This window comes from Euprymna scolopes, chromosome 43 (assembly GCF_053919585.1).
Source record: "Euprymna scolopes isolate OS-2025 chromosome 43, ASM5391958v1, whole genome shotgun sequence".
NCBI classification, from domain to species: domain Eukaryota; kingdom Metazoa; phylum Mollusca; class Cephalopoda; order Sepiida; family Sepiolidae; genus Euprymna; species Euprymna scolopes.
This window is the reverse complement of record NC_136524.1, coordinates 13,766,129-13,781,218: the sequence shown is the minus strand read 5'-3', so window position 1 is coordinate 13,781,218 and position 15,090 is coordinate 13,766,129. Positions and strand designations below refer to the sequence as shown.

The window sequence follows — 15,090 nt, the reverse complement described above, 5'->3', positions numbered from 1 at the left end:
AGGTTTTTTCATATCAGTCGGGGGAAAATACTTGGTAAATGCAAAGGTTGCATTTTTTGTGAAAGTGATGTCACTTGTTTTAAATAAAATTTATTTTTGTCTGTTTGTCTTCTTGTAAAGTTTCATACCGTCATTTACTAATTTAAAAATAATTTGATGTTCAAAATTTAATCTATAATATTTTCACAAGCCAATAATTATTAAAATTAAGCCTATTTTTTTAAATCTTGAAATAAAAACAGCATTTTGCATTATGCAAAATATTTGGGAAATCTTGAACATCCTATTATTAGATTTCAGTTTCTTGTACATAAAACATGTTACAATTCCACTTTGAGTTCTCTAACTTTTTTTAAAGATGCACAGTATTTTTAAGATTTGCAGCTAATTTGTGTTTATTTATTGCAGATTACTTGTAAACAATTAATTTCAAGAGATTTTTGGTGTTATATGGGGAATTTTGTTTTTTTATCTTGTGTTTTAACAAAGATATAACATTTTTACTGAAAAAATAGTATAAAAAATGTGACAAAACGCATATGGTCTTAATGGTTAATGATAAAAAGTATCCAAATGTGTGAGCCACAAAAATAGACATAACTTGTTTAATTTTAGTCAGATTTAAGATTCTTTCTCATATCATCAAGTTTTTATATATGCTATTATTGAGATATTTTAAGCAATTTTAATTTTTTCATGTGTATTGCTAGTTAACTTGATGATGATGATTTTACTGTAATATTTCCTTTTGCTTTAGTTTCTTTTTCACATTCATTTAGGCCACATCAATAATTTGTATAATACTTGTTTCTGGAAATTGGTTCAAGAAAAAGGATTAACTCCCGCACAAGCCCAAGACAAACTCAAGGTAACAAAAATTGAAAACATGCATTTTATAAAAAAAATATGTAGATAGTAGGTACCAATAACAGCCTTAAAATTGAGTGGAATTCATAAAAATGGCCAACTCAGCATGTATCTCATTTGTTTGAATTTGCATTTGGATAAAAAGTATATTTTGCATAAAACAGTAAATCTTACTTTTTTGTGTTTGTTTTGTATTTGTCGAATAAAATTCTATTTTATTGATTTATTTTCATGACACCAACAAAGATGATAAAATTGTCACACAGAACGCTAGCTTCTAATTTTTATGTTGTCAAGAAAATCATACACCTTATTTAAAACTCTCATGCATTTCTGCCATTCAATCAATAAAAAAAACTAAAAATAGCACCAAATTAAGCAAAGAATAATCCTTATTTTTATATAAAAATTGTTACAAATATCCAAAAAGAAATGTGTGTAATTCGTTTTCAGAATTTATTTTTCATTTAATTTGCTACTGGTGAATTAACTATTCATAATAACCATGGCAAATGTGATTTCAAACTAAAGTTTATTCAATTTCCTATCAAATGGTGCTAAAAAATTGTATCTAGCTTTATTCGCGTAAATGCACAGAGCAAAAGAATATACGCATACCCACAGCGTTTTGAACAAAGCTACGTGAAACATGAATAAGGAGATTAGCAAGTCAATGGATGAAAGTTGTTTGGTGTTAGTTTTTCTGCCAAATAGCTAACTATAATGCTTCAGTTTCAATATAAGTGATAAGAAACCATTTTTTGTATATTGATTTGTGAAAGTTTAGTTCAAATATTCAGAAATATTGTGCAATATGTGATTAGCACATGTTCAGAGTGCGATTGTAAAGAAATGAGCAATGTTCTGAATTTTTTTTTTTTTGTTATAAAGTAAAAAAAAAATTCCTGAGAGTTTATAAATCAAACCACTTATTTATAAGATTTAAGTGCTGAAAATTTAACATTGCGAGTGGAGGGTGTTTTTATTTTAATATAGTCTGTACTTTCATCTAACAATTTAATAAACAATACAAAAAATAAATGTTAGAACAATAAAAAAAAAAATAGTACTTATGTAGCAAATGTTAGTATTTAGAAACCCATTCTTGACACATGGAAATGTTTTGTTTTTTTAATTGTTTCTGTACTTTCATCTAACAATTTAATAAATAATACAAAAACTAAATGCTAGAACAATAAAAATTAGTACTTATGTAGTGAACGTTAATATTTAGAAACGCATTCTTAACACATGGAGGAGAGTTTTTTTTGTTTTTGTTTTACTAGTCTGTAGTTTCATCTAACAATTTAAGGTCAGTATGCACTGGTTGTCCAACCTACAAAGGATGTTTATTCTGAAAGCCGTTCTTAACTTGGGGAGGTTGAAAATAAAATGCCTTTTGAAATTAACACCCCCCCCCAACTTCCTCATGTTAAGAATGGCTTTCAGAGTAAATGCCCTTTGCTAGTTGGACAATTAGTGCACATTGACCCAATTTAATGAACAATACAAAAATAAAGGTTAGAACAATAAAAAAAAAACAATAGTACTTATTTAGCGAATGTTAGTATTTCGAAAGCCATTCTTAACATGCAGAGGAGAGGGGGGGTTCTTTTTACTAGTCTGTACTTTCACCTAACAATTTAATAAACAATTCAAAAAATAAATGTTAGAACGAAAAAAACAAAGCAATACTTATGTAGTGAACGTTAGTATGTGGAGTTTTTTTTTTTTTTTTTTTTTTTTTAAACTAGTCTGTATTTTCACCTAACAATTTAATAAACAATACAAAGGTAAAATAATTGTTAATTTCCACTAGAGTGGCACTTGTGCACTTTTGATACCATGCTGAAATAATATTATTTTGAAAACCATTCTTAAGATGGGAAGGGGAGGTTGATTTGTAACTATTCTGTGCTTCACCTAGCAATTATAAAAAAGATATTGTGAAACTTAAATTTAATCTGAAAAAACGATTTAAAAATAGTATGGTATCAAAAATGAATTTAGGAAAACTCGTACCCAGAAAACTCAACCCCTTTTGCTAGACAGGAAAACTGGTCCCTTATTGAATAAATATCGATTGAAAACACATTTTATGACCGTTCTTCAAGAAGATATTGTCTTTAAAAGAGAATACACATCCCATAATATTTTTTTTTAAATATTCTTACTTGTTTTACTGTTGTTTAAAAAAAATTAAATTGATTTTTCTAAGTTTTAGTTTTCTACCTAGCTTTGAAAATTTTTTTTTTTTAATTTTAAAGAGTTTATTTATTAAAAAAAATTTTTTTAAAAGGTAATGTTGTGTGTTACTTTTGAACAAAAAATGTCCGACATGAGATAATCACGTCTTAGGAGTTTCGATAATCGCTCAAAAATAGAAAATTAAAGAAAATAATGAGGTAGATATAGTTTTAAAATGAGCCCTCCCCACCCCTCAAAAAGAAAATAAATTTGTATGTTTTTAGGTAATGTCCAAGATCACTGTTTGGAAAAAAAATCAAGGTATCAGAAGTGGATACGGTTGATTATTTTACGAAACCGAACGGGCAGAAAAAAACGAAACCATATATTCATAAAAAATATTTCAGTTTTTAACATTTCTTGTGTTATTATGAAACAAACAAAAAAAAACAGAAAGCACTTCTTGTATTATCAAATAATAAAACATTTTATTTAGAAAATTTGGTACTTCCTGGGAAACGTGGACCCTGCGTAAATGGTGTTTTTTATTTAATGATTGCTCCCTTAAAGCGCATGTACAAAAGGTTTTCTTTGGTTTATTTAATCACAAAAACTTTTTGAAGGTACTATTTGAGGCTAAAAAGGGGTGGGGCAAAAGCATTATTTGAATATGCATAAAAAAATAATTTAACCAAAAAAAATAATATTTAGTGGAGAAAATAATAAAAAAATAAAATAAAATAAAATGAAAACAAGCACAAAATAAAAGTATGAATCAAATTTACCCAAAGAAAAAAATTTGTTAAAAAATAAATAAATACACACGCGATTAAAAATAAAATCTGAGATATATCCAAAGAAAGTGAAAGAAAACCTTTTGAAGGAGCAATCATTAAATAAAAACACCGTTTACACAGGGTCCATGTTTTTTTTTTGTTTTTTGTTTTTTTACATGGTAGTCACCACTTATCAAGGCCCAGAAGCCACTTGGGGATAAGGGTTATTGTGTGTGCAGTAATCAATGGGACAATTTTGTTAAGGAACAGTCGCCTGTTCTTGTAAGTGAGCAAATATGAGATAGGATAGCTGAGGATTCAAACTTGGGAAGCTAGAGTGGAATTGAGAATTCCGATCATAAGTTAAAATAAATAATACAGAATGTTTAGTTCACATAAAATAGTTAGATATCTGTTTATTGAAAAAGGAATGTGATGATGAATTTTGTTTCTGTTAAAGAAATGAAATAAAAATGAACAATGGAAAATGTTATACTTATTTGTAAAGTGGGTTAAAGAAATCGGTCTTTGTAACAAGGCATGTTTTAGGGAACGTGAGGCATGTCAGGCCACAAGTTCGATATGCACGTTGTTTGGTCATGCAATGACGTCATAAGTTCTCAATATAGTTAGAGCTTGGCAGAGAGAAAGAAGTCAGTAAGTCAAGGGAGTCAGAGAGAGTCAGTCAGAGGCCAGGACAGGGTTGGATAGAGAGAGCTGACATCCGCCTTGGGAAGCGAAGGTAAGAAGAAGGAAATCATGTAGAAACTTTGAATTCCTTGATGTGAAGCCACTGACCGGTCAAATGGAATAAACGAACATCACCAAATTTTTGTAACTGTCGTCTTCGTGTTATGTCATTCAACAACAAAGGTATTGTGAATTTGTATTACAGACTTGTGTTCCACTCATCTGTATTTATAAGACCTTGTGTATAAACTCATCTAAGAATGTGTCTCTATCATTTTAAGAATACGTCTCCCCCTCAGCTATAATATAAATGTCTATCTCAATCTATCTCTTCTATAAATCCCCCTCTCAATGTCTATAACATGTTACCGACCCTGTATTAAAATGTACTCTGTCTCTCTTCATATATACGTGATATATCTCACACTAATATGGATACTCAAGAACACCTACAACATAACAATATCGTAGTAGTCGTTAATAATGGAGATTCGATAAAGTGTCTTACTTAAGGGGGCGGTTTATCACGAATTTGTTTATGTTGGACTTGAAGACATCCAAGTTGTAGTCAGGTGGGAAACAGGCAAACGGAAGAGAGTTCCATAGGCGTGCACTTCTAAGAAAGAAGCTTTGTTCATGGAATCTACGTTTTGATTTACGCACAGATAAAGAGTGGGGAAAATTACTGACAGTGGTTTCAGCTAGATGGGTGTTTATCGTGAAAGATTGGTGGGGGGGGCAGAGATTGGAGCTCAGACGAGCACTTGCCATGGAAGTAACGATAAAATAAAGACAGGCTCGCAACGTCTCTTCTGTGAGAGAGAGGTTGCAGGGAAGAGAAAAGGATATCCCCCACTAAGCCACAAAGTTTATTTTGTAGTCTGTCAAGGCAGGATAGGCTGTTTTTAGCAGCTCCTGCCCAGATGTGGTAGCAGTACTCCATCCTTGGATGTACTTGGCTTTTATATAGATAAAGAATTGCATCAGCAGTGAGATATCTTCTGAAGCGGTAGAAGGATCCTACCATTTTTCCAGCGACCTTGGCAACAGACGATGTACGTGTTCCATTTCAGATCAAGAGTAAAGGTCAATCCCAGAAGCTTATCAAAACATGGAGCCTCCCCTAGATGAGAGCCATCTATTGATGCCAGATGTGGATCAGAGCATTGATGATGTAAAGATAGGAGCTTGGTTTTAGATGCATTAAAAGTAACCAGTCACCTCTTCCCCCACTGTACCATGCACTCAAGATCAGAGGAGAGAGAATCAGAGAGAACTTTGTCATTTACGGCCTTTGATGTGTTGCCATAGATGTGAAGTACCAAAAAATTAATTTAGTTTTAATACTTTATGTTCACAAAACAACAAAAGTCAATGAGGAAGCTGCCATCTTTTTTTTGTCGCATTTCACTAAACTGTCGCTAGGTGGCGCTTCTCAGTCAAAAAACATTTAAATTATTAATTTGTTGTTGACCTTCAAAGTCGCTTTAACTAAAAAAATGTTTCATTTAAGTTATTTATTTGTTCAAAAAAAAAAAAAAGCTATTTTATTTTACAAAATCCAATGTTGTTTTTATTACAAAATTGTTTTAAAAATATATTTTCTTATGCAGACTTTTAAATAAATGTTTTTACAATTATATATTCATACATTTTTATACAATAAATGTTTTCAAATATTTTTCTGTTCAGAAAAAAATCTTCTTTGTTACTTATTTGCTGCGTTATTTGACCAAGAAGAAATTGGAGTTATCGCCCTCTAACAATAGCCGCCTCCTGCATACTGCAGAAGTGGCCCCAAAATGACTTTTAAACGATACCCTCCCCTCCCCATGTTAAGAATGGCTTTCGAAATAATGTTATTATTTCAGCGTAGTACCAAAAATACATAAGTACTGTGTTTTCTTTTTTGTTGTTATGTAATAGCACAAGAATTGTTTAGACTAAATTAATTCTTCTAAATAAAATAATTGGTTTCTTTGATAATACGTTTTCTTTCTTTATTTTTGTTTCGTAATGACACAAAAAGTGTTAAAACTAGAGTATTTTTTTAATAAATATTTGGTTTCGTTTTTCGTATCTTGACTCCGTGATCAAGTTTATTTTTTTTAAGCAAGAGTTAAAAATATTTTTTTTTAAATATTACGGGGGTGCATAGTCTCTTTTTAAAACAATATCTCCTTCAAGAAAGGTAATAAAATGTGTTTTCAATTGATATTTATTCAATAAGAGACCAGTTTTCCTACCTAGCAAAAAGGGACAAGTTTTCTGGGGATGAGTTTTCCGGGTATCTTTTAAACAGTTTTTCTATTAGATATTATACTTTGAAAAATGTTATTAAAGTTTTACATTTGAAATTTTCATTGGGGATTTTTTTTATTTTAGAAGATTGTAATTTCAAGAAATTAAAGGATATTTTTAATTTCACTGGAAAAGGCAGAAGACCATCACTTCCAAAAGTTGACATAAGCAAAAAATTCCTTCAACAACTTTTCTATAGATGAAATAAAAAAATTTGGTATGATGTCAAATTTGCATCCAATTTTATCACCATCAATCAGTCACTTAATTGACATTTAATTGAGAAAACTCATACTGATGCATATTTAAACTTACTCTAATAGATTCCAGTCATTTTTATTTGAAAATGTACAATTTGTTGGAGAGCATTTGTCATGTGCTGGTATTACAAGAGATGAACTGATTAATACAAGTTTGTTAAGGCGACTAGAAGTAATTGTGCTTACAAATGGCATCATTCTGGACATAGTTTCTTTACAAAAGAAAGAGGTACTTCCATCATCCTGGATATGTAAGGCTGCAGAGTATCTATCTAGATATTCCATTGATAAGCAATCATTTGGGAAACAAATAAAGAAAATTCAGACAACATCTAGAAATCTTTGTAAATCTCGGCATTATAATCAAAGTTATGAAAACTTTCTGAAAGCAGATTATTGATATCAACCAATCAGTGAGGATGTTACCATTGTAGAATCTAGTCCAGTTACACCCAAGACAGTTATGCCAGCTTGTAGAAAGAGATGAGTATTAAAAATATACGGCTAATGATGATGAAAGCAACCTAGAAAATTCACCATTGTTCTCAGGGTTAAAAGCCATTCAGATTAAAAAAATGAAGGGGAGAAATAGAAGATTATGTAGAAAAACTGGAAGAAAAAGATAAAGTCCACACCATGAGAAACATACTGACAGAAGATACAGTCGTTTCATGACCATTTGGATCAGAAAGTTGAAAAGCCGAGAAAGAATAAAGATTTGTTATCATCATTACAACAGCAATATGAGGAAAATAAAATTAAACTTGAAAGTATCTTTTGTCTGCTCTGCAGCAGAGAAATCAGAAGCTTTAAAAAATTAGACACTCAGCATTTCAAAAGCATTTGAAAAGATGGAAAAAACATCTGAATAAGAAAGAAAAGATAGAAAGAGGAGGCAATCAAATAATATTGTCAAAACAAATTTTGAAGTTGAAGCTGCAACTGAAAAAATCCAAACCCTCCTTTTGAATTCAAAAAAACTTCACAAGAAAAGCAAAGATGAAAAAAAAGAATGAGTTGAAAATCGAACAGATGAAAGTTAATTTTCTTAATCAGAGATGGAAGAAAAATGTTGCTATGAAGGAACATAATAGTAACCGATATACCAAAGATGTCATCAAGTGCGTCATTGAACTGATATGGCAAGCGGGAAGTATCTGGCAAGAATTATGGAAAGGTAATTGACATTGAAGCAAGATAGATATTTCACACAACTATAAATCCAAAAGACCATCAGAGATCATATCTTAGGTATGCTGACAAAGGGCATGTCCTGGCCAAACAACAAATATCTGAAGCATTACTACAGTCAAGCAATGTAGATTTGCATTCTGATGGCACAACTAGGAATCACCAAAAGATTGTAGGACACCAACTTTCAACAGATAGTGGTCAGTTGCTTTCATGTAGATTCACGTCTGTATTCAAAGACAAATTCAGATACTTTTGTTAATATGGCCTTTAATCTGCTCCAAGAGTTAGCTTATCTGTATACAAATAATGAAATGGACACTGTATTTCAGTCAACGTTATAGAATCTGACTGACCTTATGAGTGTCAGAGCAAGTGTCATAAAGTCATTTGACAAAGCCTTTAATTTACAGAGGATGAGTACACTTGGCACTGGTGAAAATATGGAGTTTTTTGCATTGTAATGCTCACTTTCTTCTTGGCCTCAGTTCTTAATCTGATAATGTCTTTGGAAAATGGGAACAACATCTGAATGAGAAAATGGGTAGAGATGATCTGGACAAATTCAAAAATTCTTTTAAATTCAAAAAATGCAGAAAGAGGGATGAAAAAAATAGATGCAGAGCCTCCTGGGAAGCCTGCTGTTACCTTCAATCACAAAATTCTACAATTAAAAGTTTTAGAGGAAAAAAGATTCAACAACTTTTTTCAGGCTGCTGCTTCAGTCCACTATCATCGAAATGATATTGTGAAGTTTTTGCAAGATTTCATGGGAACAAAATGCTGAAGAATTGACAGATGTCAACTTTCCACCACTGTCTGACATTGATTTTAACAACCCAGTCATTTCTGCCCTCTATGAAATAGATTCACAAAAGAAGATTATGGTTTGGTTTACTGCATAAACTTTGTTCAGCATACAAAGATGTTCTTCAACATCAGCTGATAGACTTCCTGCCAGGTGGGAGATACCATCACATTAAAGATGAAAAGAAATATCAGCGAATGCAGCACAAAAGGCTTTATTTCTCCAGAGGAGGAGGAGGTCTGGGACTTTCAGACATTAATCATCAACATAGGGCAACTATTGTGAGCACCGGTCAGTATCTGAGAAGCTCCTAGAATCACACCCTCTCAATAGTATGCGAACATCAAGAGACAAGAGCCAGCAGAACAACATCAGTCACCCAGCTGGCCAAGCATTTTGGCCAGGGCTGTCTCTCAGATGAGGACGAAACATCAAACAAGTGTGCCACAGAAATAGCATGAAAGAGCTGGCAGAAATATACCGAGACCTTCCAAAGGATGAACCTTAAAGAATGGGACCAACGTCAGCATGCAATGTATTTTTGTGGGGAAATTCTCTCAGGAATACATTGACAAAGAAGGTTCCTTAGACTGGCTCAAAAGGGGAGCCCTACACCACGATCAGGAAAGGGTCATAATGGCTGCACAAGACCAGGGATTGATGACCAATGCGTTTAAGAAGATGGCAGGGATCAGTAATGACAATAAATACAGGTTCTGCCATACAGAATTGGAAAGTGTTGGTCATCTGATATCAAGTTGCAAAGTTCTTCTAGGGGACAGCAACTATATAGCGAGTACTTCCACTGGACCATCTGTAAAAAATTAAACATCCAGTCTAGCAGCAAGTCCTGGGAATATCAACCTGAAAGAACAGTTGGAAATGACTTATATACCATACATTACGACGATGTAATCCCTACAGCCACCTACCTTGAAAATGCTGCTGTGAAACCTGACAGTTATATGGAATAAGTCAGAGAGAGTTGCAACCGTGATTGAAGTGAGTGTTCCTAATGATGGCGGTCTGAATAGCGCTGAAAGAGAGAAACAGACTAAATATCAAGGTCTCATGTATGATATGAAAAGAAACTGGAATATCAATCATACCAGTTATTATAGGTGCCACAGGGCTTATGAAGAAGAACCTGAAGTCCTACCTAACTAATATTCCTGGTGAACCAAGTGCAAAAGAGATTCAGACAATTGCACTTAAGGGAATAGCGAGGATACTAAAAAGAGCTCTCGGTTGGTTTCAATAAAAAGCCGGGCAATTTTGGCAGCTGGTTTGGCTGCCCCATACCCAGCGTTACAATATTTAAAGGAAGAAAAATAAAAATAAAAAAACAAATAACTAATATGATAGAGGAATGCTTTGGTGACTTGGATTTTAGCATTTTCAAGAGACGGCATCTTTACACCATCATAGCATCATTAATATGCTGAAGAAAGAAACTTCAATTTGATTTTATAGTAAAGAATAGTAAAGGATTTTTATAGAAAAGGAACAAGTCAAGTTGCTTAGATTGTGGGAGTCCAAATTCAACAAAATCAGAATGAAATACCGGGCATTACAGAAGGCAAAAGGGAAAAGAAAGCAACAACTGGAAATGAGAAAATGAATAAAATGCCAGAAAACTAACCAAGAGAAAAAATCTCATTATTAAGAGGGTGAAGAAACATAGTGGGTTGTATTTCAGTGAGGAGAATGTCACACAAATGCTACATGTGCTACAAAGCAGGAATAGTAAACTTGAAGCCCTGAAAGATGAAATTAGGTTTCAGAAAATAGTTTTTGACAATAAATGGGAACCTTTAAAACTTAACCACCTCTTAGAGTCATTGGCAAACCACTTGAAAACATTTTTGAATGTAACAGACCTAATAAATGCCCATGAAACCTTGTCAGACAATGAATCAGAAAACAGTGAAACAGATGAAGAAAGTACTTTAGTTGATCAAGCACTATTTGGAAATTACAGCTTCAGTAAACAAGGACAGTTTGTGGCAGTATATTATGATGATAACTTTTATTTAAGCCAAGTGATTTGTGCTACAAGCAGTGAAGAAAAATAGGTGAAATTTTTAGATAAGTGTAAGGTAAAAGTAAATGACTTTAGATTGGCTAGTTCGGAAGTAGAAAAAGTTTTTTCTCTGTATGTGTTTGACTGGGGCTTTGAGGTAACCACCTCAAATGAATGAATGTGGTCAGTTCCCAGCAAAGAATTTAACAGAATTACAGAGAAATAATAATTGTATAAAAAACTATATTGTTGATCACATGCAGCTTTTTTTCTATTAAAGTTAAATTGTTCTTGAACATGTATGCTTACTTATATACGTTGATAAACAAAGTGAAAAATACTACATAAAATTATTACATTTTCTTGAGGATATTATTTAAGAACTACATAATGTAAAAAGCTGACATTTGGATATAGCATTCTATAATATGTATTGATTAGACATGCAAAATTCTAGATCTGTATCTTGAATAGTTTTTGTGATGTGTGATTTTTAAATTAGTATATGTTTATGACATTTGGGACTTTATTTCCACCACCAAAATTGAACATATCAGCATTTTTATCAACTTATAAGTGGCAGCTGGAATTGTTTTTAAAAAATGGGTATAATAATCATTATGTATACAATTATATTGAATGTTCATATTTACTATTATTTTATTCAGTTTTATTTGATGATACTTTAAAAATTGTCCATCAGCGCAATTTTGCTATTATAAATGATGCAATGTTCACTTTTCACACCTCACAAATGAAGACCGAAATTGAATTAGAAATAATTGGATTTTTACTTCCTAATATTTTCTTATACTAGGAGTGATGAAAGCATCTTTTGTGACATTTTTACTCGTTACTTTTTTGTCAGTTGCTTTCAAAGTTGTCATATTGTATTAGGTTGGTGCAAAAATAATGTTGTTTTATGACGTTCAACTTCAAAAGATCATTCATTTCGCCTGGATTCAAGAAATTGTGATAGATGAGACCGGCTGCAGACCACCAAGCAACCGCCATAACCTTATGTTGGTGCAATTTCAGCTTCAGGAAGTGTTGTGGAGCTTCTCCAGCATTCAATCACACTGCTGAATGTCGCTGGTTATCATAGAAGATCCACATTCTCATCTGCTCGCCGAGAAATAGGTTGTTTTTGTTGTGCAAAAAGAGTGTAGAAGACACCTCAAAACAATCTTTTTTTTTTTTGATTATCGTTCAATTTATGTGGCACCCATTTTCCAACTGTTTTGACTTCTATATTTGCTTGGAATTGCAAACGACTGTTGAGTGGTTGACTTTGAGTTCAAGAGCAACTTCTCATGTGATTTTGCGCAAATCAGCTTCAATTAAGGCTTTCAAATGTTTGTTATCAACCGTAGTCAGCCAACAACGACTGTCTTCATCTTCGAGGCTCTCATCAGCATTGCGAAATTTCTTGAATCACTGCTGTGCCACACATTTGTTAGTGGTTCCTGGGCCAAACGCATCATTAGTATCACAAGCTGTCTTGGCATTTTTTTTTTTTGCCTATTTTGAACTGGAACAAGAAAATCGTGTGGATTTGAATTTTGTCCATTCTGTTGAAAAGCCTGCAAAAAAAATAAATGAAGGGATTGAGCACGGTAACAAATAATACAATTCGATAAAACGAAAAACGGGCTTCAAAATGATATATAACATGGCTATATATATATCAATGAATTCAGAAATCATATATAAAAGTACATATGTGAGAAAATATTGTTTTTGCACCAACCTAATAATTTAAATATGTTTGTGCCATGTTTGCGACTATTAAAATGGTTGTAACTAGAAAACTAAACAAGATATCTTCATGATTTTTGTTTTGTTTTTCTTATATTGTTGTGTACTCTTGTATAAGATGATTGAATTTAGTCATAATTGTTTGTAAAATTTTGGCTGTCGGTACCTATAGATACACTTGTGAGATGTTTGTGGAGGTGGAGGGATGGTCCATAATATCACACACATGTGCACATATATATATATATGCACACACTCTTTAGTTGTTTTTACATAAGCAGTAATATGTTGCTACACAGTCATGAACATGTTTCGGTCAGCTAGTTATCAAGAACTAGAGACCTCTTCAGACGATACAGCTTATACGAAAGCATAATTTGCAATGAAAATATCAGGTCTTCCTCGTCAGGAGGCTCCGTCAAATGTTGTGAAAAATAAGATTTGGTTGTATGTAAATAAGGCGTGGATTGGCTTCAACTAAGGCTGTTAATTGATCCTTGTCAACATCCGATGGCTGACCACTTGCTCATCATCTTTTAGACTCTCATCACCGCAAAAAAAATTTTTAAACCACCATTGTGCTGTGTGTTCAGTAGTGATTCCTGGGCCAAACTTTCTTTAAAATGATATATAAAGTAAAAATATTATAACAAAAACTTATTTGAAAATACATCATTTGAAATCAAAATGAAAAATTTTGCAGAACTTTTTTTCCAACCTATATTTACCTGTCTTATGTCCACATATGCTTCTAAAATAGTAATTTCATGTTATGAGGATTTTTTTGAAGCACAAAAACAATGTTTTTTATATAATATTTTATTTTTTATTTCAAGTGGTCCTCCATTCTTGATCGCAAAAAAGTAGTGAAATAAAAATGAAAGACCTTGAAAAAAAATTGCAAATTTGTATTTTGGGCTGCATTCATTCCTAGCAACAATGTTAAGAGTTCATGTGAACTATTTTAACATTTGTGGAAGAAGAATGTTGTACTTTTTTATTTTTTAAAATTTGCATTCATTTCAGCTGGCAATAAACAAGACGCAATTGATTTTAATATGTATAATAAATGTTTAGAAAATGAAAAAATGTGTTGAACAGTAAAAATTATATTAATAGTTCTTGATAATGATAATAATAGTTGAAACAAAAATAATAGTAAATAAATATAGTAAAGTAATAATAACAATGGTGATGGTTATAATAATAATAATAATAATAATAATAATAATGATAAGATAAGATTAATGATAATAATGTTAATGTGTATTTTAACCACAGTCAAGTAATATACTAACATGCATATACATACATACATATATACACATACGCATACATATATGCACATAAATACATATATAATAATTGAAACGAATGTGTTGAACAGTAAAAAAAAAAATATTTTTAATAGTTATCATAATAATAGTAGCAGTTGAAACAAAAATAATAAATCAATATAGTAAAATAATATTGATGATGGCTATAATAGTAATAAGATTAATAATAATAATAATAATAATAATAATAATAATAAACCCTTTTATGCACTGTACTCAGCTACACATTGTTGTGGCTCAGTTTGGTTCAATAGAAAAAAAAAAAAAAGGATATATGTTTCAAATAAACTCACATTCCTAATGCTTGTAGATACACACTATTTTTAGTTGTTACAGATATAGGGATTGTCTCACTCTAGAACATGAAATATATAGTTGTCCATGTGAGAAAAGGTCACTATGTAGATGTAAGCCACACAATTCTAAAGATTGTCTCAGAGCTTTGTTGATGGTGGTTGCAAGTGCCAATTGAATTAGGAATTGAAATCCTTAAATTGAAATGGCATATCTGTGGAAGTCATAGGAATGTGTGGAATGATGACATCTTCACCTTTGAAAAACCCTGTCAAGATTGGAACTCAACATTGTTATTCATTAATTTTTTTTACTGCAAGCCATGTGCAAAGCTTAGGTTGGTTGATGATATTAATTGAATGCCTGCCAAAATCAATTTAATGGCGCATTTAAGAAAAAGTTTGCTTCAACCCCGTTATTGCCATGTGTGCATTATTTGTAAATGTCTTTTTACTCTAGTGTTAGCTTATCTATATTTGATAGCATGTACAACAAAAGATCACCTGCAGTTTTGTTCATGACCCAATTCTACATAAAATAAAGTAGCAGCAGATTGATTCGATGATGTCATTCCAAATTGATTGAGAACTTTACTTAC

At 31.9% G+C, this 15,090-nt stretch overlaps 1 protein-coding gene across 5 annotated transcripts in view; it reads left to right on the top strand.

The window, feature by feature from the left end:
* The window catches only part of LOC145268199 (putative tRNA(His) guanylyltransferase), a 108,974-nt gene that overhangs the window by 68,488 nt on the left and 25,396 nt on the right, over window positions 1–15,090 (top strand). For all 5 annotated transcript variants that reach the window (XM_080123457.1, XM_080123456.1, XM_080123460.1 and 2 more), the window contains one exon: window positions 780–868. In XM_080123457.1, the coding sequence (XP_079979583.1) occupies window positions 780–868 (89 nt within the window). The remainder of the gene's footprint in view (window positions 1–779; window positions 869–15,090) is intronic.